Source organism: Paralichthys olivaceus, chromosome 18 (genome assembly GCF_024713975.1).
Source record: "Paralichthys olivaceus isolate ysfri-2021 chromosome 18, ASM2471397v2, whole genome shotgun sequence".
Taxonomy (NCBI): domain Eukaryota; kingdom Metazoa; phylum Chordata; class Actinopteri; order Pleuronectiformes; family Paralichthyidae; genus Paralichthys; species Paralichthys olivaceus.
The window spans coordinates 20,922,501-20,946,545 of NC_091110.1; the positions used below are offsets into that span (position 1 = coordinate 20,922,501).

At 39.7% G+C, this 24,045-nt stretch overlaps 1 protein-coding gene across 4 annotated transcripts in view; it reads left to right on the top strand.

Moving 5' to 3' along the window:
* dcc (DCC netrin 1 receptor) overlaps positions 1–24,045 on the top strand; it is a 111,818-nt gene that overhangs the window by 54,105 nt on the left and 33,668 nt on the right. For 2 of the 4 annotated variants that reach the window (XM_069514344.1, XM_069514345.1), the window contains exons 8-16: positions 5,240–5,399; positions 9,685–9,839; positions 10,625–10,773; positions 10,910–11,048; positions 11,793–11,842; positions 16,800–16,941; positions 17,629–17,739; positions 19,343–19,537; positions 21,332–21,427. In XM_069514344.1, coding sequence (XP_069370445.1) covers positions 5,240–5,399; positions 9,685–9,839; positions 10,625–10,773; positions 10,910–11,048; positions 11,793–11,842; positions 16,800–16,941; positions 17,629–17,739; positions 19,343–19,537; positions 21,332–21,427 — 1,197 coding nt within the window. Of the gene's footprint in view, positions 1–5,149; positions 5,400–9,684; positions 9,840–10,624; positions 10,774–10,909; positions 11,049–11,792; positions 11,843–16,799; positions 16,942–17,628; positions 17,740–19,342; positions 19,538–21,331; positions 21,428–24,045 lie in introns of all 4 variants that reach the window. The other 2 variants (XM_069514342.1, XM_069514343.1) reach the window with 1 other exon arrangement.

The window sequence follows — 24,045 nt, forward strand, 5'->3', positions numbered from 1 at the left end:
TATCGTCCCTGTCTGTTTCCCGATTCTTCTTACCTACATTTTCCTCTTCCTCCTCCTACCTGGGGTAACCCTAACCTGCTTGATATGGAAAGAGAGAGACAGGGAGTTGTTGGAGCCTTTAAGATTCAACCACAGAATAAATATGTTCACGTAGAATAAAATAAATCCAATACACACATATATATGTCTTTCAAAGCTCATTTGATCACTGGATGAGAACATGATATTTTAACAGTTTTTATAGCAAAACACTGACAACTTAAAAATAATAAAATAATAAAAAACTGAATTGGAAAAATAAAGCAAACACAAACACAGACATGATACACACATCTATCTTTAGATACTGCTGTTGTTATCTTTCTTTGTGAAATAAATTCAAAAGTCAATTACATTTTTACACAAGGTGAATATAATGTCACACCTGAGCAGAAAGAATACAGTCAATTATACACAGTCAATTTTGTCTGACATTGGAAAATTCAATGTTTTTATAAAACACACGTAATTATTTTAGACTCTGGTTCTTCCTGCAGGTGAGATTTTAGACAAAAAGCCTTTCATCAGATCAGCGTCTATCGTTCCATGTAAACCTGCATGAAATCCACACAGAGGGAAATATTTATCTTCTCTCTTCTCATAGACCTGATGTGTTTGACATGTTGGTTTTATTGATCGGAGAAAATGGAAGGACATCCATATAGCCTGTGGGTGTGTGTGCTTGTGTATGTTGTATATACGTGTGTGCATGTGTATATGTATGATTGTGAGTGTGTGTGTGTGTGTGTGTGTGTGTGTGTGTGTGTGTAAATGTTTGTGTGTGTTGGTCAGGTTTGGTGATTGTACCTCACTCCCTACACCTCAGTGTGTCACCATGCTGTGTGTGTGGTTGTGTGTGTGTGTCTATGAGTGTGTGTTGTCAGTTCCAACATTGATCCCCTTTGTGATGAAACACCTTCTCATCCGCTCCTTCATCATCACTCAGCAGGAAGAGGTGTGTGTGTGTGTGTGTGTGTGTGTGTGTGTGTGTGTGTGAGAATGTAGCTTGTTTTTTTTTCTCAGCTGTGGATGTGAATAATTTGTGGATAACTGGTTTCCACAAATTCTTCTAATCTTCATGTTGATAATTTGATTAGTTAATTATTAGTTAATTATTAATGTAAAATGTTTTCATGCTCTAATGTTCAGAATCACTTTCCTCAGACTGACTATATATATATATATATATATATATATAGTCAGTGGACTATAGTCCCAACTAATACAAACTTTAAATAATGTCAGAAAAGAAAATAGCGTATTTCTGGAGTCATCCTTTGTTTGTGTGTTGATATCATTGAATTCAGCTTTCATCCATTAAAGTAAATTTCCACCTTCAGGTCGGTCAGGTGACACACACACACACACACATACGCACACACACGCACACACACGCACACACACACACACACACACACACACACACCTAAGATGTTAGAGATTTTACTCACTCACCCACAGCAGTGAAGATTTATAGGAATAAATATCTATTTTGGAGGAATTTAAAACTAGAGGGCAGAGGGTGTGCATGTGTGTGTGTGTGTGTGTGTGTGTGTGTGTGTGTGTGTGTGTGTGTGTGTGTGTGTTTTACAGGCTGAAATGAGGCCTGAAATTGAATGCAGAGAGAGCAGGTTGAAGCTGAGGAGAGTGAACAAGCTCAGCAGTCTTCGTCTGCACAAATAGAGGTTAATAAAGAACAAGAGAACGTGGGAGAGAGAGAGAGAGAGAGAGAGAGAGAGAGAGAGAGATGGAGGATATTTATGGGCTCATGCTATAGAACGTAAGAATATCTATAGTAATAATAATAACTATTTATATAACACTTATTTTCACAAGGTTTTCAGTTCACTTCAATTTGAAAGCCAAATCCTTAAATCTATAGAGAGAACAACAGTTCCCTCAATGAGCAGCTCTGACGACTGTGGAGAGAAAAAACTCTTCATTAACTGGGAGAAACCATTCTCCATATTCACATTCAGTGAACCATCAAACTCCACAATCCACATTCAGAAAACTAAAAATTCAAAGTAAAAATCAAACCTGATATGTTCACTGTATCTACAGTTTTCTGTCTGAAGTCTGAAGCTGATGGAATAAACAACCATCAGAGTATAAACTCACAAGCTTCTGTTGATTCATGAGGCGACTGGAGCCTTTTACACTCACACCTGAAGAGCAGCTGAACAAAAAGCTATTTTTACTCTCTTACCCGTGTTGACAAAACCCTCCGTCAGTGCATATCTATGCATCTGTTGCATGATGGGAGAAAAGCAGTAATCTAGCTGACATTGTTTTCACCCTTCCCCTGGAGCTCGGTGTATCTGCACCCACAATAAGATCACTGTTTATCCTCTGATTTTTATTTAAATACAAGGAGCTGAGGACCTGCAGGAAATGTCATGAAAAAATATGAACATTCAGTATGTTACAGTTATTTATTTATAAAATAGTAAATGTATAAGAGCATTAATGGACCCATCTATTTATGCTGAGTTTTAATTCCCCCCTGTGCGTATTTTTGTAACACACATACACACAAATAAAAATAAAATGAAATCAGATTTTGTGACTGTTGAAACGCTGGAGCTGAAACCAGACGGCCCTAAAGATCATCCGAGCAGCAGAAACAATATAAATGCAGAGCAGCTTGTAGAAAATGGACACAGTGATGGAAAACACGGTGCCTGTGTGTTTGTGTGTGTGTGTTTGTGTGTGTGTGTGTGCAGGTATCATCTGTGGGTGTGTATGCTGCAGTGTAATCTTCAGCACTTACTTAGATTGTTTTCCCCTCTTCTTCTGTGGTGTCTGACTCTATTATTCGCCGACCCATCTATTTTCGGTGGAGAGTGACGCCTGAGCGCCACCTCGGCTTTTCTGGCCGGGTCACCGAGCAGGAACGAATCCGCCCTTCACACCCGAAAATCTCATCTCACAGAGACGAGAGGATGTGTGTTAACACTTCTCTGTTTCCATCCACTCCTCTTTTTCTCCCTCCTTCTTCTTTTCTTATCTACTTGTTTTCTTGTGTCATTTTTCTTTTCTCTTCTTTACTTCTTTCTCTTGTGTTTTCCTTAGTCCTTCCTTTACTAACCCTGCTCTCCTCTTTTCATCCTATTCAAATCCAATTTTTCTAATCTTTATCCCTGTAGTTTTCTCAACCTGTTTTACTCCCCCCCCCGCCACACACACACACACACACACACACACAAACACACACACACACACCATAGTGATCAAATGTGTGTGAATGTGTTCAGTGAAGCTTTATTGACATGATGGACAAAAGCATTTAAAGACTCAGTCACAACCTTTACACTTTCCAGATTGATTTGATTTCTGTCAGCCTTGTGTACGTGTGTGTGTGTGCGTGTGTGCATGTGTGTGCGATGTATTGATTATTCCTGTGTTCTTGATGTTTTTGAGGATGATGAATGACAACTTTAAAGTAACAGTAACTCTGCTGAACACACATGTTCTCGTTCCAGACTTTATCAAGGTTCTTCTGGTCACTGACAAATTTCCCACTTACCACGTTTTTCACTTATACGTATCAAGTGTACAGCATTACTATAACTCAATCAATCAATCAATCAATTAACATTTGATTTGTCTCATATTCCCAGTTTAAGTCAAACTACCAGAGAAACTTTATGAAGAGTAAATTTCGCTCAGAGTCACATGTGAAGATCCCTCTCCCAGACATCTGATTATCTCAGAGGTTTCTACATTTGATATCTATGATTTCACCATCCACCTGAAAATATAAAGTGTGACTCTGTGAATTCAGCATCAGTATTTAAAGAAAAGTGTAACACAGTACTCAGATTAACACGTTGCTTTAACGCTTGACGGTGGGCGATGATCATAACAATAACAACAACAACTACCAATCACAGTTTCCCTTTCAGGACACACCCACAGTTGAATTTCATGCTAACGTACTAGCTGTGAAAGATTATGATCTGATACTGTATGCGAGAGGTAGCGTGTCATTTTTTTCCCTTTCTCTGGTCCGTCATGTCAGTTTTGTAAAGTCAACATATAGAGATTATTATTTTCCCATCAGGCACCAGCCCAACAACATTTGTATCTGTCATCCTGCTTGTTACCCATAAATATTTTATCTTAATTCACAATTAGACTGTAACTGGTTGAGTAACTGTGAAATGATGGAGCCAAATAAATATTAGTGGCCACTGGGCGGCTGTGAAGATGCGAAACCCCTCATGCTTGTAGATGAACTGTGTTAATGAGTGTGTGAATGGGTGAATGGCAAATTGTACTGTCAAGCACTTTGAGCCACATCAAGACGGGAAAAGATCTTTAAACCATTTACTGGTTTCTTAGCAGTTAGCATGCTAGTCAGCTTCCAATAGTCACATTTCCACATCAGTTTCTTACTTGTCTCTCAAATGGATGCTATCAATTGCATATGAACATACTATGACAATGCATATACCAGAATTGATGATGATGATGATGATGATGATGATGATGATAACAACAACAACAACAACATTAACAATAACAATAACAATAACAATAGTAATTATAATAATGAAAATGACAATAATAATAATATGATGTTTACATGTCCAGTAAAAGAACATGAAAAGATTAACTAAATTAAGATGCTTAACTCAGAGCTGGGCTCCTCTCTGGTAGATTGTAAAGTGAACAGAAAATAACAGATCACCGGTAAGTCCTGGTTCAAACATTCAGTCCCACATGTCTCATTTTATTCAGAATCTGTTCACACTCTAATTCAGGGTGAAATGTAAATATTTGATTTATGAGTCTATATAACTCTTCTGTAAAATGACAATATTTAAACCTCATGTTCCTCTGAAAAGAACTAATCATTATTGATTTCAACTGATTGAAAATGATGCTCTGCTGCTTTGTCTTCTTGCCTGTGATCTTCTTCTTCTTCTTTCTTCCTTGTCTTTTCTACATCTTTTTGCTCCTTCTCATCCCATCTGTCATTCTGCTCCTCTTGTTTTTCGTTGCTTCATCTCCTCTGCTCGTCCTCTGCTCGTCCCCTGCACCTCCTCCCTGTCAACCCTTGTCCTCTTCCCTGCCCTTCCTCCCCCGAATGAACTGTTAACAGGGGCCACGCCCACTCAATATAGACCCGCCCACACTCCTGCTCCGTCAGGCACCCCTTTGACTTACTCCTCCTCCTCTGATCCCCCACCAGTGTCCCCCAGCCCAGGCGTTGTCCTCCCCTCTGCCCCCCGCGACCTGGTCCCTGTCCTAGTGTCCAGCCGATTTGTCCGACTCAGCTGGCGCCCCCCAGAGGAGACGGGACGAGCCGTGCAGACCTACGGTGTTTATTACTCCCAGGACGGAGTCGAGAGGTAAGACGGGATATTTTTGTCTATTTGATATTTTGTGGTTTCTGAGGTGAGAGTTTAGGTCGATAATTGTTTCTGACTTTTTTGGAATGTTTTAGTTTTTCTAGTTAATTACTGTGTCAGATGATCACTCCACTCATTCAGAGTTACAAGAAGATTTATTGTTCTTTCAGGGTTTTGATGCTTAAACACTTGGGATATCTGTGATGCTGACTTCAGATATTTACATCCTACACATGTTGTTGCATTATTGAAGCACTGGCCTGTTTGTAAAGTCACATAAAAACCACACTGACTCTTTCTGGTGGAATCATGTGTGGAGGCTTGAAGAGAAAACTCACAAACTTCACAAATCCCACCACTTTGTTGACTATACTCATGTGATGAATTCATGTAATATGTGATGACCATGTAAATCATATGGAGATCACATAGAGATCATATGGAGATCATATAGAGATCATATAGAGATCATATGGAGATCACATAGAGATCACATAGAGATCATATGGAGATCATATAGAGATCACATAGAGATCATATAGAGATCATATAGAGATCACATAGAGATCACATAGAGATCATATGGAGATCATATAGAGATCACATAGAGATCATATAGAGATCATATAGAGATCACATAGAGATCATATAGAGATCATATAGAGATCACATAGAGATCACATAGAGATCATATAGAGATCACATAGAGATCATATAGAGATCATATGGAGATCACATAGAGATCATATGGAGATCATATAGAGATCACATAGAGATCATATAGAGATCACATAGAGATCACATAGAGATCATATAGAGATCATATGGAGATCATATAGAGATCACATAGAGATCATATAGAGATCACATAGAGATCACATAGAGATCATATAGAGATCATATGGAGATCACATAGAGATCACATAGAGATCATATAGAGATCATATGGAGATCACATAGAGATCACATAGAGATCACATAGAGATCATATGGAGATCATATAGAGATCACATAGAGATCACATAGAGATCATATAGAGATCACATAGAGATCACATAGAGATCACATAGAGATCATATGGAGATCATATAGAGATCACATAGAGATCATATAGAGATCACATAGAGATCATATGGAGATCACATAGAGATCACATAGAGATCATATAGAGATCACATAGAGATCACATAGAGATCATATGGAGATCACATAGAGATCACATAGAGATCACATAGAGATCATATAGAGATCATATAGAGATCACATAGAGATCACATAGAGATCATATAGAGATCACATAGAGATCATATAGAGATCATAAGAAGATCATATAGAGATCACATAGAGATCACATAGAGATCATATGGAGATCACATAGAGATCACATAGAGATCATAAGAAGATCATATAATTTAAATCCAATCTCATGGACTGAAGATGTAAAGATATCTTCTTAGAAAAAGGCCAATTGAGCCAAGTTGCTGCAGCAAAGCTAAACAGTTAGCTGAACTGTTAATGTAGTGGTGAGGCTGTGAACTCAGTGATCTGTGTTACTGTCAGTGATCTGTGTTACTGTCAGTGATCTGTTTCTGTCAGTGATCTGTTACTGTCAGTGATCTGTGTTACTGTCAGTGATCTGTTTCTGTCAGTGATCTGTTACTGTCAGTGATCTGTTTCTGTCAGTCATCTGTTACTGTCAGTGATCTGTGTTACTGTCAGTGATCTGTTACTGTCAGTGATCTGTGTTACTGTCAGTGATCTGTTTCTGTCAGTGATCTGTTACTGTCAGTCATCTGTTACTGTCAGTGATCTGTGTTACTGTCAGTGATCTGTTACTGTCAGTGATCTGTTTCTGTCAGTCATCTGTTACTGTCAGTGATCTGTTTCTGTCAGTGATCTGTGTTACTGTCAGTGATCTGTTTCTGTCAGTCATCTGTTACTGTCAGTGATCTGTTACTGTCAGTGATCTGTGTTACTGTCAGTGATCTGTGTTTCTGTCAGTGATATGTGTTACTGTCAGTGATCTGTTTCTGTCAGTCATCTGTTACTGTCAGTGATCTGTTACTGTCAGTGATCTGTGTTACTGTCAGTGATCTGTGTTACTGTCAGTGATCTGTTTCTGTCAGTGATCTGTTACTGTCAGTGATCTGTGTTACTGTCAGTGATCTGTTTCTGTCAGTGATCTGTTTCTGTCAGTGATCTGTGTTACTGTCAGTGATCTGTTTCTGTCAGTCATCTGTGTTACTGTCAGTGATCTGTTTCTGTCAGTGATCTGTGTTACTGTCAGTGATCTGTGTTACTGTCAGTGATCTGTTTCTGTCAGTGATCTGTTACTGTCAGTGATCTGTGTTACTGTCAGTGATCTGTTTCTGTCAGTCATCTGTTACTGTCAGTGATCTGTTACTGTCAGTGATCTGTTACTGTCAGTGATCTGTTTCTGTCAGTCATCTGTTACTGTCAGTGATCTGTTACTGTCAGTGATCTGTTTCTGTCAGTCATCTGTTTCTGTCAGTCATCTGTTACTGTCAGTGATCTGTTACTGTCAGTGATCTGTTACTGTCAGTGATCTGTGTTACTGTCAGTGATCTGTTTCTGTCAGTCATCTGTTTCTGTCAGTCATCTGTTACTGTCAGTGATCTGTTACTGTCAGTGATCTGTGTTACTGTCAGTCATCTGTTACTGTCAGTGATCTGTTTCTGTCAGTGATCTGTTACTGTCAGTGATATGTGTTTCTGTCAGTGATATGTGTTACTGTCAGTGATCTATGTTTCTGTCAGTGATCTGTTTCTGTCAGTGATCTGTGTTACTGTCAGTGATCTGTTACTGTCAGTGATCTGTTACTGTCAGTGATCTGTTACTGTCAGTGATCTATGTTTCTGTCAGTGATATGTGTTACTGTCAGTGATCTATGTTTCTGTCAGTGATATGTGTTACTGTCAGTGATATGTGTTACTGTCAGTGATCTGTTACTGTCAGTGATCTGTTACTGTCAGTGATCTATGTTTCTGTCAGTGATCTGTTACTGTCAGTGATATGTGTTACTGTCAGTGATCTGTTACTGTCAGTGATCTGTTACTGTCAGTGATCTATGTTTCTGTCAGTGATCTGTTACTGTCAGTGATATGTGTTTCTGTCAGTGATATGTGTTACTGTCAGTGATCTATGTTTCTGTCAGTGATATGTGTTACTGTCAGTGATATGTGTTTCTGTCAGTGATCTGTTACTGTCAGTGATATGTGTTACTGTCAGTGATCTGTTACTGTCAGTGATCTGTTACTGTCAGTGATCTATGTTTCTGTCAGTGATATGTGTTACTGTCAGTGATCTATGTTTCTGTCAGTGATATGTGTTACTGTCAGTGATATGTGTTTCTGTCAGTGATCTGTTACTGTCAGTGATATGTGTTACTGTCAGTGATCTGTTACTGTCAGTGATCTGTTACTGTCAGTGATCTATGTTTCTGTCAGTGATATGTGTTACTGTCAGTGATCTATGTTTCTGTCAGTGATATGTGTTACTGTCAGTGATATGTGTTACTGTCAGTGATCTGTTACTGTCAGTGATCTGTTACTGTCAGTGATCTATGTTTCTGTCAGTGATATGTGTTACTGTCAGTGATCTGTTACTGTCAGTGATCTGTTTCTGTCAGTGATATGTGTTACTGTCAGTGATCTGTTACTGTCAGTGATCTGTTTCTGTCAGTGATCTGTCAGTGTTTCTAAACATTTAAGCCTACCATCACTTTCCTGAAGTTCCGTCGTCATTGTGAAATCAAAGTTATTTAAATGTTCAACTCTAAAGTTACTCTATTAATTTACTTATTTAAAAAGCTTCTTAAAATGATTTTAGAAATAAAAGCCCTCACAAGAAAGTGACATCATAATCTGTCCCTTCAGCAGCAGGACGTTAACGTGTGAGAAACGTGTCACTGACAGATTTACAGGTTTGGAATGTCTGTGCTTCCAGCTGCTCAGTTATCTGCCGATTAGTGGAGGTTGCAGAGTTGTTGTAATCTGAGGATTATCTGGGATTACACAAACTACAGCTGAATAAGGATCCTGTTATCTTCTCGGTTACAAAATAAAACAGGATTTTAACAAATAACTGTGAAGCATCACAGTTGAAAAGGTTCAGTAAATATAATCTGTAAAACAGAAAGCAGGTGGTTCATCACTGATATAATAAGATATAATTGACTGAGTCTATTCAGTCAGTCTGTATAAATTACCAATTCATTACAATAGAAAACAAAGTATATTTTGAAACAAGTGTTTTTCTGTGACAGGGAGCGGTCGGTGAACGTGTCGGAGCCTGAGTCTCTGGAACTGATGGTTTCTAATCTGAAACCAGAAGAGAGCTACAGCTTCAGAGTTGTCGCTTATAATGACGTGGGACCAGGACAGAGCTCCGCCCCCCTGAGGATCACCACCAAACCCGACCGTGAGATACAAACACACAGTTTATTGTTAATGTGACTCATTACTTGATGCAGATGCACGAGTTCAAACCTGATCTTTCCAAATATAATATCTATTAAAACAACATTTTCCCACTGTTCATTTATGCCACTAGAGTTTAGTGGGTACAGGACTTTGATGTGTCATTTCGAACTCTCTGTTATTCTTGTTTTTGATATTATGGACGTCAGACTTGGTTGAAATTCTAGTTATGTCCTTTTTTGTTTTACTTTGAAATGACTTGTGCGATAGTATTGTGTTTCACTTCCTGTCTGGTTTCCCTCCTCTGTGATTGGCTGCTCTGCCCTGATGTGTTGCACCTGAGTTCAATCATCATGTACCTGCCTGTTGTTTTGAGTGTGTTTGTTCTGCTGCTTCTGGTTCTTCAGTTTCCTCTTTATTCCACTTTGGAGTTTTTACTTAGTTTTTTATTCCTGACAACCCAACAACCGTGAGCCTCCAGTTCTTATTGATCACTTTCTGCATATCTGCTGTGATGTCAGCAAACAGTTTTCACCTGGTGAGAAATACAAGCAGAAGCTTGTGGTATTAACGGTGGTAGAGTCACATGTGTTTATACAGAACGTTACAAACAACAGTCAAATACAATACAAATACAACAGGAGATTTCATTTTCACCGCCTGTTGTTTGTAGTTTTATCAGTGTGTGTCTCTGCAGTTTAAGTGTTTTATTGTGTGTCTCTGCAGTTTAAGTACTTTATTGTCTCTCTATAGTTTAAGTACTCTATTGTGTGTCTGTCTCCACAGTCCAGGTCCCCAGCCGGGTGGAGTCTCTCAGAGTGGACGCTCTGTCCCCGGCCTCCCTCCAGGTGAGCTGGGAACCTCCCAGCCAACCAAACGGCCCCGTGCTCGGCTACAGGCTGATGTGGAGCGAGAGTCCGTCCGACAAGGAGCAGGTTAGAACCGATGCACATGAGGTTCTGTTGGTTCTACCTGTTCTTCTGGTCAGAACTGGTTCTGCTGGTTGCACCGGTGGTGTGATGTCAGATGATCTGAGGTGTTTTACGTTGGACCCATTGTGTTTATCTTCAGACTGTGGAGGTGAATGGGCTCAACTACAAAATGGAGGGACTCCATAAGTTCACCGATTACACCGTCCGTGTTCTGGCTATCAACCGCTACGGGGCAGGCCCCGCCTCCGAGACCATGAGCGTCACCACCCAATCAGATGGTGAGTTCCAAAGTCCACAGCTTGTCCAATGAAGCAGCAGAAACAAGTTTGAATGATTTTAACAATCTTTAAGATTTATCTTCTAAAATTACTCAAACAATACAAACCTGGTGTTTTCAGCCTGAAGGAGCCAGATTAATCACATTATATAACACACACACACACACACACCATATATATATATTACACATCATTTAGCTGGTTTTATTCAAAAGCGACTCACAGTAAGTGCATCAACCACGAGGGAACAAACCCAGAACAACAAGAATCAAGTAAATACAACTTGCTTGCATGTAAGTGCAGCTCAACTTTGTATTATCTTTTTCTCTCTTGTCTTTGTTTTCTGGGATTTTCATGATTCTTCATTTTCTTTTTTCTTCTTTTCCTCTGTGTTTGATGTTGGATTTTTCTTCCTTGTTATAATATATATATATATATATATATATATATATATATCTCTTAAGTTTTCAGAGAATCTCCATTTATCTCTTTCTTAGGTTTTTATAGATGAAAGCACAGAAATTACAGAATCATGTTTTAAATGTAAATAAATGATATTGATCAAATTAATTATTTGAATGGGCGTCTGCGTGTGCGTGTGCGTAAATGTCTGTTGGTTGTTATGTACATTTCTGGAAAAAATTAAATGAAAGATTAGATTTTTCTCTGAAAATAGAAATAAAATGGTAACTTGGTTCAGTCTTTATTTCAATAGATTTCTTTCTGTCTTCTGTTTGTCTGCAGTTCCCAGCGCTCCTCCTCAGAACATCACTTTAGAGGTCGTCCTGTCCAGGGTGAGTTTGATTTTTACACCCTCGTCTCCACACTGAAACAACCATGGTCGACTCTTCTCCGTTTATTTTGAGAACAATGGGAATCATTTAGTAAAAGCCTTCTTCTTGCACTTGGACCAGTTATTGTAACATGTGCAATTGTTTCTGACATGCTCTGATGAGAGGGTCTGAAAGGAACCACGGAGAGAGAGTTAATGTTTCCAACTGTGGCTCAGGAGATAAAGGGGAAGGTTGGTGGTTCAATCCCTGACTCCATGTATCAAAGTGTCCTTTGGCAAAATACTGAACCAAACCCCACTTTGAGTGGTTCAGACAAAGCTGAAATATATATAATACTAACCATTTTACAGTAAATATAAAAAAATATTGTTATGACATTCTGAGATTAAGAACCTTTCTGTGGTTGCACTACCCGTTGAAGTGTAATTTGTTGACAAGTTTTTCTTGACTGACACATTTAAACTGTGACACTGTCATCACTCTGCTGCTGCTCCCTAATGATCCGACCTCAATTTATTGATGGATGACACACACACACACACATGTACATACAACGTCTCTTGGGCAGTGATTCTAGTCTCCATCTGAAGGGTAAAATATTCATTTAATTCTTGACTCTTTCTGGCTTTAATGCACCTTGTTTATGAAATTGATGACACCGTTATCTTTGGCGTTATACTTCTGTTTCACTCTTATCATATCACATTGATTTGCACCTTCTGTGAACTGTGCAGTCACACGTGATGGAAAGTGCTCAGATAAAATGTTTACCTCATATTAAGAAATCCTGCATCTACAAATGTTTGTGACAGAAGTTCTGCTCAGAAAGCAGCAGCAGACAAAATGATGAACGTTTTCAGAGACGTTGTGAATGGCTCATAATTTATGTCCATAAAAAGGAGGGTCACTTGGTCTGTGGAGAGCCGACCTCATTTACTTTCTGTCGCCTTCTTGTCCTGCATGTGATTGATATTTGTGCTGATCTGCTCTCGGGTCAGAGCTGATTGATCGTGACGTTCGTGTGATGCTTTCAAAGCATGAAACATGGTTAAAAGGGGGGAAGATTTTTCTCATAACCAAACATTTATTAAAAAAGAAAATGTGCTTGGTAAAAGAAGGTGAGACAGACGAATCAGCAGGTGATGAAAAGATCATCGTAACCCGATTTATTAACAACCAGAGTTTGTCTCCAATGTTCAGCAGCAAACTTTAAAACATGAAGAACTCTGAACAGTTTGGTGGATTTGTTACAGCAGCAGCTCTGCTGGGTCAGGAAGCAGAGGATCATGGGTAATATCCAGCGTTCAGTTGTGTTTCTACAAAAGGACTCTATGGTGTTATATAATGTGAAAGGTCCCTGAACATGTTGCATATATATATAGGATTATATATATTACATATAAAGATAGTATCTAAAGAGGTTTATGATCATAATGTGAAATATATGAAAACAGACACAAATTACCAAAAGATGTTTTTACCTCCAATGACAGAATGTTTGTCACAAACAGGGTTACATGAAAGTTGCTGGGGGGACGGAACATGGGCCAAGAAAGAACTCGTTAAACTTTGGGGCAGATCCAGGATTGTTTCTTTTTTGTCTGTTTTGAAACATTGTGAGAAATTAAATTTTTCCACATTTTCATTGATTTCTCTATAAACAATTTATGAATCTAAGTAAAAATAATCCGATATATTTAGAGCCTGTGTTATTTGGTCCAAAGAAAAATCTGTTTCTGAGTGATATTCTAGTAATCTGATGATTCAAATATATTAAAGCATCAGACATACACAGCAGAATGTTTTTTTATGTAGAAATCCTTGAATCGTGAACTTGATCCTCTCTGAACTCCTGCAGCGTTCATGTCTCTTCCACTGGAGTTTGCTCCTGAAGGAGAAAATGTGTCGAAAAGTCGAACCAACTTTTCAGACAAATCTGACATTTCCTCAACTTTCCTTCAGTCAGTGGAGTGTGAGTGTGTTGTTGAACGCTTGGTTGAACACACAGCCAGAGTTTGCAGTATATCAGTTCTCTGGAGTTTTTTGTTTTTTTTAACCCAGAATCCTCTAGGCAGTGTAGCCTGGGTCACTGTCTCTCGTCTGTCAGGATCAGCAAAGGATTCTGGGAACATCCAGCACATGGCAAACTTTCACTTCTGCTTCTGCTCCTGAATAGTTTGAGGGAGACGAGTCTCAGCAGGAGGGATACGTAAGAACCTGAGACTCATTTAAAGAAGAGCTCAGGCGAAGTGTTCATTTGACTTCTGACGACATGAAAAGAGCTTTTACAAAATGAGAAGTCTCTGTTAAAGGGCGGGTGCAAACCATAAGTCATTCATAATTCATCCTCGTCTTCATCCTCGTCATCCGGCCTTCAGTTAGTCTCCTTAAACACAGACACGTATTCTCTCCATTTACATTTATCTGATTCTCAAATATATGTAGAGGTGGTTTTTAAGGAAAATGTCTTTTATTCATCTGAGAAACTTTTATCACGTGTAACAAGCAGGATCAGTTTTATATGTATGTATGTAACACGTCTGTTTTTGTTAATATTACATACATACATAACATAAGCATTAACAGACACACACTCACACACTGAATGGTGTTGCATTTGTATCACAAAGCAAATAGAGACAGTCTGTCCTCCATGTGATTGCTCTTTTTACCCAGAGGACAAACACATACATACAAACCAGGTGAGTAAACACTCCCAGAATTCAATCTGTGATTGTTTGTTCATGTCCTGTGTGTGTGTGTGTGTGTGTGTGTGTGTGTGTGTGTGTGTGTGTGTGTGTGTGTGTGTGTGTGTGTGTGTGTGTGTGTGTGTGTGTGTACATACATTCAATTAATTCCAGTCTTGGTTTGAATTCATTCATCTGGTCTGAAGTTCTTGGTCTGAAACATCTGGTCTGAAGTTCTTGGTCTGAAACATCTGGTCTGAAGTTCTTGGTCTGAAACATCTGGTCTGAAGCTCGTGGTCTGAAACATCTGGTCTGAAGTTCTTGGTCTGAAACATCTGGTCTGAAGCTCATGGACTGAATCTCATCAAGTTTCCTCAGATGTCTCTGATTCTTGTGATTCTGAATCTTGGCTGTTCTGCCAGTTATCATTATTTATTGTTATCAGTGTCATCAGAGGGAAAATGAAAACAGTGGGAGGCTCCTGGTGTGTTTGAAGGTGATAAACTTTATTTATATATATTGTTGTAGATTAACGCTTTACGCCACATCCCCTCTTATTCACGCATTGAAAAAAGACTGACTCCGACGACAAACACTGTCTCTAAGGACACATTCTGTCTCTGAGGATATACACTGACTCTGAGGACACACTGATTCTGAGGACACACACTGTCTCTGAGGACGCACTGATTCTGAGGACACACTCTGTCTGCTCTGATTCTGAAGACACACACTGTTTCTGAAGACACACACTGTCTCCGAGGACACACAGTGTCTGCTCTGAATCTGAAGACACACACTGTCTCTAAAGACACACACTGACTCTAAGGACACACACTAAATGGTAGACAACAATGCGTTTAGAGGTGTAGTTTTGGCATAGATTTAAAAATGAGCGCAACTTTCCAGAGTCATGACGGTCACTGGTGACGGGGATCGCCTACCTGTGATTAGAGGGTGTTAACCTTTTCATATATATGTCATGACGTAAAGACGTCACAAACTGTTGACTGAACGTAAAAATTGTCCCAGAAAGGTCCAAGACAGTTTGAAACACTAGGTGGATGGTGAATTCAGATTTTTTTTACAAATGTTATATTAAAAGCAGCATTAATTGGTTTCATTAAAGAACAGTCATATATATATATATATATATAAAAATAAGTGTTCAGTATTTCTGTAATTAACATTTGTTGCAGTTTGTTGGATGTGAACATAATAATGTAGGAGACAGTATTGACTCAGTATCTCTGCAGCTGCAGGAACAGTTTGTAGTTGCAGCAGTAACAGTATCAGACAAGTAGAAGCAGCAGCAGTGTAATTATAGCACAGTGACTTTATTAATAGTCATGACAGACAATAAACTCAATGAACATTGTGTGTTGTTGTTGTTGCTCCTGTTACCGAGGAGTGTTTCCCTCAGGTGTCATGGTGCTGTCCTCCTTCATGGATGGTTTCCTCCTCGTTGTGTCGCTGTGGGAATCGTTCCAACATGACTGCAACCACAGTATTGTTTCCATGGAGACCTCACATCCAACTGTGTCCTGTCAAAGTGGCTAATTGTTTAATGAAGTGCGTGATGACACCCGGCCAGAGAGCGAGGGAGGCAGAGTATGAAGGAATTTGGCCGACACGCACATTTATTAAATCCCCCCCCCCAGTAATCAGTTCTGCCTTAATCAATTAGGGAGATGAGGAGCAGCCGAGGTAACAGGTGCAGCTAAATGTTAATGAATTCCTCTGTGACCGTTGTCACAGTAAAACTGGATGAATATTTAAACTGCTCATTGCCACGATCGCTTACATCACAGCTGATGGAGGATACACACCATCAGTGTGAGTGTGTTAATGCGTGTGTCGGTTAATGCAGTCCTTTATAACATAGTGTACAATGTATACAGTTTTGTACAATTCTCGTAAAATTTCTGACAAAATTATTTCATGTAGACAAAAATAAAAACTTTACAAATTTAGTGACACATTTGTATGAATGAATTAGTCCCTCTATCAAAATAAAGATGAAACAACTGTTCACATAACCTGACCTTTACTCAGTAGAGCTTATTCCTCTACCAACAGTCCTTTATCAACCTGATCAAGCTGCATCAAATAAAACACACTCATTGTTATCATCCCCGAACATTCTATGATGGTGGGAATAAGTGAGTCTGAGTAAACAACAAACACACACAACGATGAGGAAGACAGAAAACAACAAATTGACACACACAGTCTCTTCAGTCTTTAGTTTCTGTCTTTAATGTTTTCAGAGCATCAAGGTGTCATGGCAGCCGCCTCTGCGCAGTGCCCAGAACGGCATCATCACCGCCTACAGGATCAAATACAGGAAGACTGGTCGGCGTGGCGACCAAGAGGCCATCGAACCCAACAACTTCTGGTACCTGTTCACAGGTGAGAAGTGGCATCAAATTTAATTTTGTGTTGTTTCACATCTTTAAAGTTTGTTCTTTTTTTTTACTTAAGTCTTAAAACTGCTGAGCGCTGCAATTTTTATTGAGCATTACTCAAACAAAAGGTCAGAAGCTGATTAAACAAGCAGACATTTGACACCATTTTATCATCCAGATTAATTCAGTAAAACTGGAGCTTGTTTTTTGTCCAAAAGATTAACAAATTGGAAAAGATTGATACAAATATGGAGAACAGTAGTTTTAAACGTTATTATTAGTCTGGGGTGTTTAAGTGGACTGTGTGTGTGTGTGTGTGTGTGTGTGTGTGTGTGTGTGCGCGTGTGTGTGCGCGTGTGTGTGAGTGCATGCAAGCGCATGCAATAATCACACAGCTATTGTTTCTTCATGTTAACTTCACTTTGTTATATCTGTACTGAGCATCTTCAGTTTCAGTTAAATATGCGTATATTTATTTTCACTACTGTTTAGAAGAAAGTATTGATTTGATTTCCATGAAGTTTAGTGGATGAGTGCAAGCACTGTTCAAAAAAGAACCCAGAAAATTTAAGAGCCAATAATCCAGATAAATAAACTGATGCAGGGATTTTCTCTGTCTTCCTCTTTCTTTTTGTCTCTCTGTCTGTCAATCTGACTCTCTCTCTTTCTTCGGTCTGTCTGTCTCTCTCAGGTCTGGAGAAGGGGAGTCAGTACAGTTTCCAGGTTGCAGCCATGACGGCCAATGGAACAGGTCCAGCAAGTGACTGGTTCACTGCTGAGACACCAGAAAACGACCTGGATGGTATGTGTGTGTGTGTGTGTGTGTGTGTGTGTGTGTGTGTGTGTGTGTGTGTACACAGAAGATTTGCTTCAGGGGATGAGAGGGGAGAGGAAGGGTGGATTGAAGGAGGGGGAGGGAGAAAAGAGAGGAGACGGTAAAAAGAGAGCAGTCAAAGAGGAGAGAAACTGAAAGGAGGAGAGGATGAAAGAAACTACTACTACTCATCATCACAGAAGACTAACAATAGATTACCGTCTAAAACAGAAGGTAATCTTTTACTTTAAACATGTTTTTAAACATAAACTGATCCCCTGACGTGTTTCTCACATGTTCCCTTACATGTTCCTCACATGTTCCTGACGTCTTCTGTATGTGAGAACAAATGTCTGAGTCAGTGTCTCTGGACATTTTCTGGATCTTCTCCTGCAGCCTCTAGTAAAACATCTGTAAGATGTCAGAGTGAGTCCATGAGAGAAAACAGCAGTAAAAAACTTTTGGAACCTTCTCAGTGAGCCAGTGGGCGTGTCTCTGAGGTTTCTTACACGTGACGTACGTGAAACTGGAAGAACTCAAATCTCTCAGGATGAAGAAGAGGAGCCGCACACGTAGAAGACGAAGACGTCAATTTGGGAAGACGAGGAGATTCCAGATGTTTTGGCGATGAGGGCCCGACACCGGTGATAAACATTTTAGTCTATTCAAAGCACAAACCATGGGAACATAATCAGATCGTAACAGAAGCACCAGGATCATTTGGGTATAACATGGTTCAATTTTTAACCAATGTATTATTACAAAATGTTATTCATCCTCATATGAAGTGAACCCAGAAACCTCTGACCCCCAGTCTACCATATCATTATATTTCATCTTGTTAGGGTTAGGGTCCCATTTACTCCTTTACTTTTAAATTTTTGTAAAAATTTATTTTGACCTCTTCTGCTCTTTTATTTAGTTTTTTCTACCAATTGTTTTGAATTGTGCATTTTAATTTGGAATTTATTTCTTTTGACGTAGTCTCTGTGTTTTTTAATGTCCCCATACACCTTGAATCAATGTATGAAATGTTCTCCATAAACAAAATGAGCCAAAGTGACAATATAGTGCAACATAACATACGATGCAAAAACTCAACAGTACAAAGTTTGTTTCCAGAAAGAAGAAATTAAACCGTCATCAATGAACAAGTTTGGTCGTTGGATCATTTCTCGTTGTTACAGGAGATGACCTCACTGAAGCTCGAAGGACGACGCTCTGATCAGCAGGATGCTGCTGAGATAAAAACACATCCATGCTAACCATATTTCCAGGCCAAGACACACAGAGACCTTAATCTCATTTCAATGGATTATCACTCAATAAAGTGATATGGAGCGTTTCCCTCCCAGAGGAACCAGACCAAGCTAGTCTGATCTAATCTGGGGCTGAGGAATAAGTGTCAGGCCTTATAGGACTTAAGACACAGCTAACAGGGTTAGCATATGTGAGCTAAGGCAGCTCAGTGTAAGTGCCTGTTACTGAAACTGCAAACAGGGTTAGCTTTACCACTGGCCGTTGTGGAGGCCAACCACATCCACCCTGCTATTTTCTGAGGTGTAATGTTTCACCTCTCGTGTGCTTGCAGAGAGTCAGGTACCCGACCAGCCGAGCTCTTTGCACGTCAGGCCGCTGCCCAACAGCATCATCATGTCCTGGACTCCACCCCTCAGCCCCAACATCCTGGTCCGAGGTTACATTATCGGCTACGGAGTGGGAAGTCCTTACGCTGAGACGGTCCGGGTGGACAGCAAGCAGAGATATTACTCCATCGAAAACCTGGGTAAGGACAGTGGTGGGGACAGAACCAGTGGACGCAGCCAGATTAGGACGAGGAGATGGATCAGTTTCATCTGTGTCGTTAATACTGACTCAGGTCTAGGTCTCTTTAGTTTAGCACAAAAACAGGAAACAAAGGGAAACTTCTAGCTATGGTTGCATCTTCTACCGACTACAAAGCTGCAGCCATGTTTATGTCCCATTTGTATTTTATATGAGTCAAAATGAAAAAAAGATATCATCAGAGCTGCTCTATTTATGTTAGCTCGATTGTCATGAACTAGTGTGGATCATTGGATCAGGTTCATTTTAGCTTAACACCAACACTGTGCTGAAACAAAGTCGTCTTTTAGGTCATTTTCAAAAATAAAGTGAAATAACAGATATAGAGCTCATTTTATTAATGGAATATTCTATTTAGAACCCCACGAAGGAAATTTTTTATTCAGAACAGGGTGAATATTACTGTCCATGTAAAACATCAAGCTCGGGTCACCTTAAAAGCTGCAGTTTTATGGTCATCTGGATTGTATTTATCTTGGTGGCTGTTTAACTTTTTTGTATATTCTGTCTGGTTTCGTTATATTAAGTAGTTCTTTAAAAACAATCGGCAACTGGTGACTGAAATAATAATCCAAAAGAATTCAGATTACACAGTCCAGGGACACTTGGACTGTGTAATCCACTTTCAATAATTCTTTTTTGGTTTTGTTTTAACAAAGTTTTAAATTCTTCTTCACACTGACTGAAATTTTATTCTGGTGGAGAAATACTGAATAATGTTATTTGAAGGCTGTCACTGATGCTGCTCACATTTATACTTGCTTAGTCAAAAAAAATTACCCAGCATGCCTTTGTCGACATTGTTCCAATATTGACACAGTGATCCCCTGTTCCATTAATTTGTTATGATTAAAATCTCAATTTCATTACAATCAATAATTTAAAAGAATTTAATAAGAACTGCTCTAGGTAGAAATTTAATTGTGAGCTGGAGAAAAAGAAAACATTGTCTCCTGCGGCTGTGACGAGTCGTTCGAATGCCAAAGCAGACAATAACAAACAGAGGATCTTTATTCGCAGATGAAAATTCCTCTCTCGAGTTTCATGATACAGGATTAATGAAAAGTACGATCCAGTCATTGTGTTGCATACACACATGGGAGTGAGTGCACATATGTACACGGCATTTATAATTCAACGTGATCATTAATTCATGTGGCAAGACGTCTGGGGAATAGAGCAGGCATTTTTGTTTAACTAATGCAGGCGTTTGATGCCACAAGGAGAGACGATGCAGCATCATCATATCGACAGTGACAGGCGGTGGCAGGATGAGCCACGGCATGACAACCATGTGTCCACAGTCATCATCATAACAATCATTCTCCAGATGTTTCTTTTAATCTCAGTAATGTTAAAAGCTGAACCTAAAGGTTAAAGGTAAATCTGACTGGCTTGAGGCAGATCTTTGAAAACCATGCGCCTGGTCAATAGGTCAGACGTCATCACCTCATGTCTTTTCAAACTAAACACTCTCAGGCAGCAAAGTCAAAAAATGCCCCATTTAACACTACATCAAATATAACTACAATAAAAGGGAATAAAAGGAATTAAAAGAAAACAGTGGCACCGGAGTTACAAAAACAGTCATCACGTCCTCATGTGCGTCTGGTGTATGAACAGAAGAAAAAAACCTTCGGTTCAAAAGTGGAAAGAGTTGAATCTTCTCATGAAAATGTAAAATTATGTATATGCTTAAAATAATTTGAAATGATTCTCTCCATCTCCCACTCAGAGCCCAGCTCGCACTATGTGATTTCCCTGAAGGCATTCAATAACGCTGGAGAGGGAGTTCCCCTGTATGAGAGCGCCGTCACTCGATCTCTGACAGGTAGGATCACACACAACTAACCCTAACCCAGCTAACCTTAACCCAGCTAACTCTAACCCAACTAACCTTTACCCAGCTAATCCTAACCCAACCACCTTAACCCAGCTAACCTTAACCAAAACAACCCTAACCAAGCTGACCCAACTAATTGTAATCCAACTAACCTTAACCCAGCAAACCCTAACCCAACCAACCTTAACCTAGCTAACCCTAACCCAACCAACCTTAACCTAGCTAACCCTAACCCAACCAACCTTAACCCAGCTTATCCTAACCCAACCAACCTTAACCCAGTTTACCCTAACCCAAGCAACTTTAACCAAGTTTACCCAACTAACCTTAACCCAACTAGTCTGTACCCAGCTAATCCTAACCCAAACAAGCTTAACCCAGCTAACGCTAACCCAGCCAACCATAACCCAAGAGCCTTAACCCAGTAAACCCTAACCCAACCAACCCTAACCCAACTAACCTTAACCCAGCAAACCCTAACCCAACCAACCCTCACCCAACTAACCTTAACCCAGCTAACTCTAACCCAACCAACCCTTACCCTAACCAACCTTAACCCAGCTAACCTTAACCCAGTTTACCCTAACCCAACCAACCCTAACCCTAACCAACCTTAACCCAGCTAACCCTAACCCAACCAACCTTAACCCAGTTTACCCTAACCCAACCAACCCTAACCCTAACCAACCCTAACCCAACCAACCTTAACCCAGCTAACCTTAACCCAGCTTACCCTAACCCAACCAACCCTAACCCTAACCAACCTTAACCCAGTTTACCCTAACCCAAGCAACTTTAAGCCAGCTAACCCAACCAACCCTAACCCAACTAACTTTAACTCAGCTAACCCTAACCCAACCAACCCTAACCCAACTAACTTTAACCCAGCTAACCCAACCAACCCTAACCCAACTTACCTTAACCTAGCTAATCCAACCAACCTTAACCCTAACCCAACCAACCAACCAACCCTAACCCAACTAACTTTAACCCAGCTAACCCATACAACCCTAACCCCACACTGGTGATCGTCACGCTTGTTGACAGTGGTGAGGTCATACAACTCTGTGATATCAGGTCTTATAACATGTTCCACCAGCTCAGAACACAAGTCAATATGTAAAACTGTGTGTGTTATACTGATGTAATGCAGAATATGTGCAGATATATGCAGTATTACTGGTATTAGTAGTAGCAGTGTTAGTGGTGGGGAGCTGTGTGTCAAAGTAGAACGTGTCCTCAGCAAATTGACAGCAGTAGCACCAGTACCTTAAGTATTACCTTTGGTAGTGTTAGCTTTAGCAGTAGTAATAATATGCTGCCTTCAGGTTCTTTACCTGAATTGTATGCACACAGATCTCATGTGCGACAGATGATAAAGAATAATAATTAAAAGACTAAAAAACAAGTAAAATCATATTTGGAGTCGTATTAGTAGCAGACAGTAGTAACAACAGCAGTAACATATGTAACTGTTGTATTAGTGTTCCTGCAAAAAACATTCATGTGTTGCAGTACTGTGTGTACTATTTCACTGTGAGTCCAAACTGGTCACAGTGTGTGTCATGTATGTGCTTTAGGTCAATATGTGTATATATTATATAGCTTATGGTGTGTGAATAATGCTGCACACTTGTTACTGTGTGTGAGTGTGAGACTCATTAGCTTGGCCTGCAGACTGAGCTGTAGCAGTGAGATAAATGAAACACATCCAATTCTCCGCCATGTTTCATCTTATGAATTAAACAGCCTCCGCTGACATGAATCCTTTATTAGTCTCATAAAAACACTCATCAAGGGACGACAGTCGCACGAAAACCAGCAGCGGAGACCAGTCATTTGATGGACTTTAATCAAAGCTGCTGGAAAGAAGAGGGGGGCCGAGAAAAGACAAAAGTATGACAACAGGGAGAGAAAAGAGATGAGAAAAGAGGGCATGACAGTGGAGAGGGAGGGAGAGATGGTGGGATGAAAGGAAATAAGAGAATGAAAGAAAGAGACTGGGACTTGTGCTCCTATAAGATCACTTATTTACTGATGTACTTGAGATGGTGTTTAGCTAAAACACAATTCAAAGTTCCATGTCCTCACGGATCTGCTGATTTCAGATCAGCCACACCTGGTAAAACAAAGAGTCACCTCTGTCATGACAACAAGAGAAACGACACTGAGCAAAACATGTAAATGCAACAATTATACATGGTTCTACAAAAAGTTCTGTTTGTGTCAGTAAGAAACGTGTGTGGGACATTTAAAAACCTGTAGGACATAAAGATACATGTAAACATCTGGAGGTCAACAGTCACATCTGGAGTTCTGTAGAAATATTGGTTGTGTTGTGACAGTCATGGGTTGATAATTGACAAGGTCATCAATAGTGACACACACACACACACACACAGTTCCACTTTAAGGCTTCAGGCTGCTGTTTTTTCATGAGAGCTTTAAAAATGGTTGTTAACTGTAGGATCTTCGTTAATAGACTGAGTCGTTCTTGCACAGAGACACAACTGATCCTCTACTGCCCGACAAGCTTCCATTTAATCAATGACTGCTGGACAGAGAGAGAGAGAGAGTGTGGAGGGAGGAAGAGGAGGGGGAAGAGA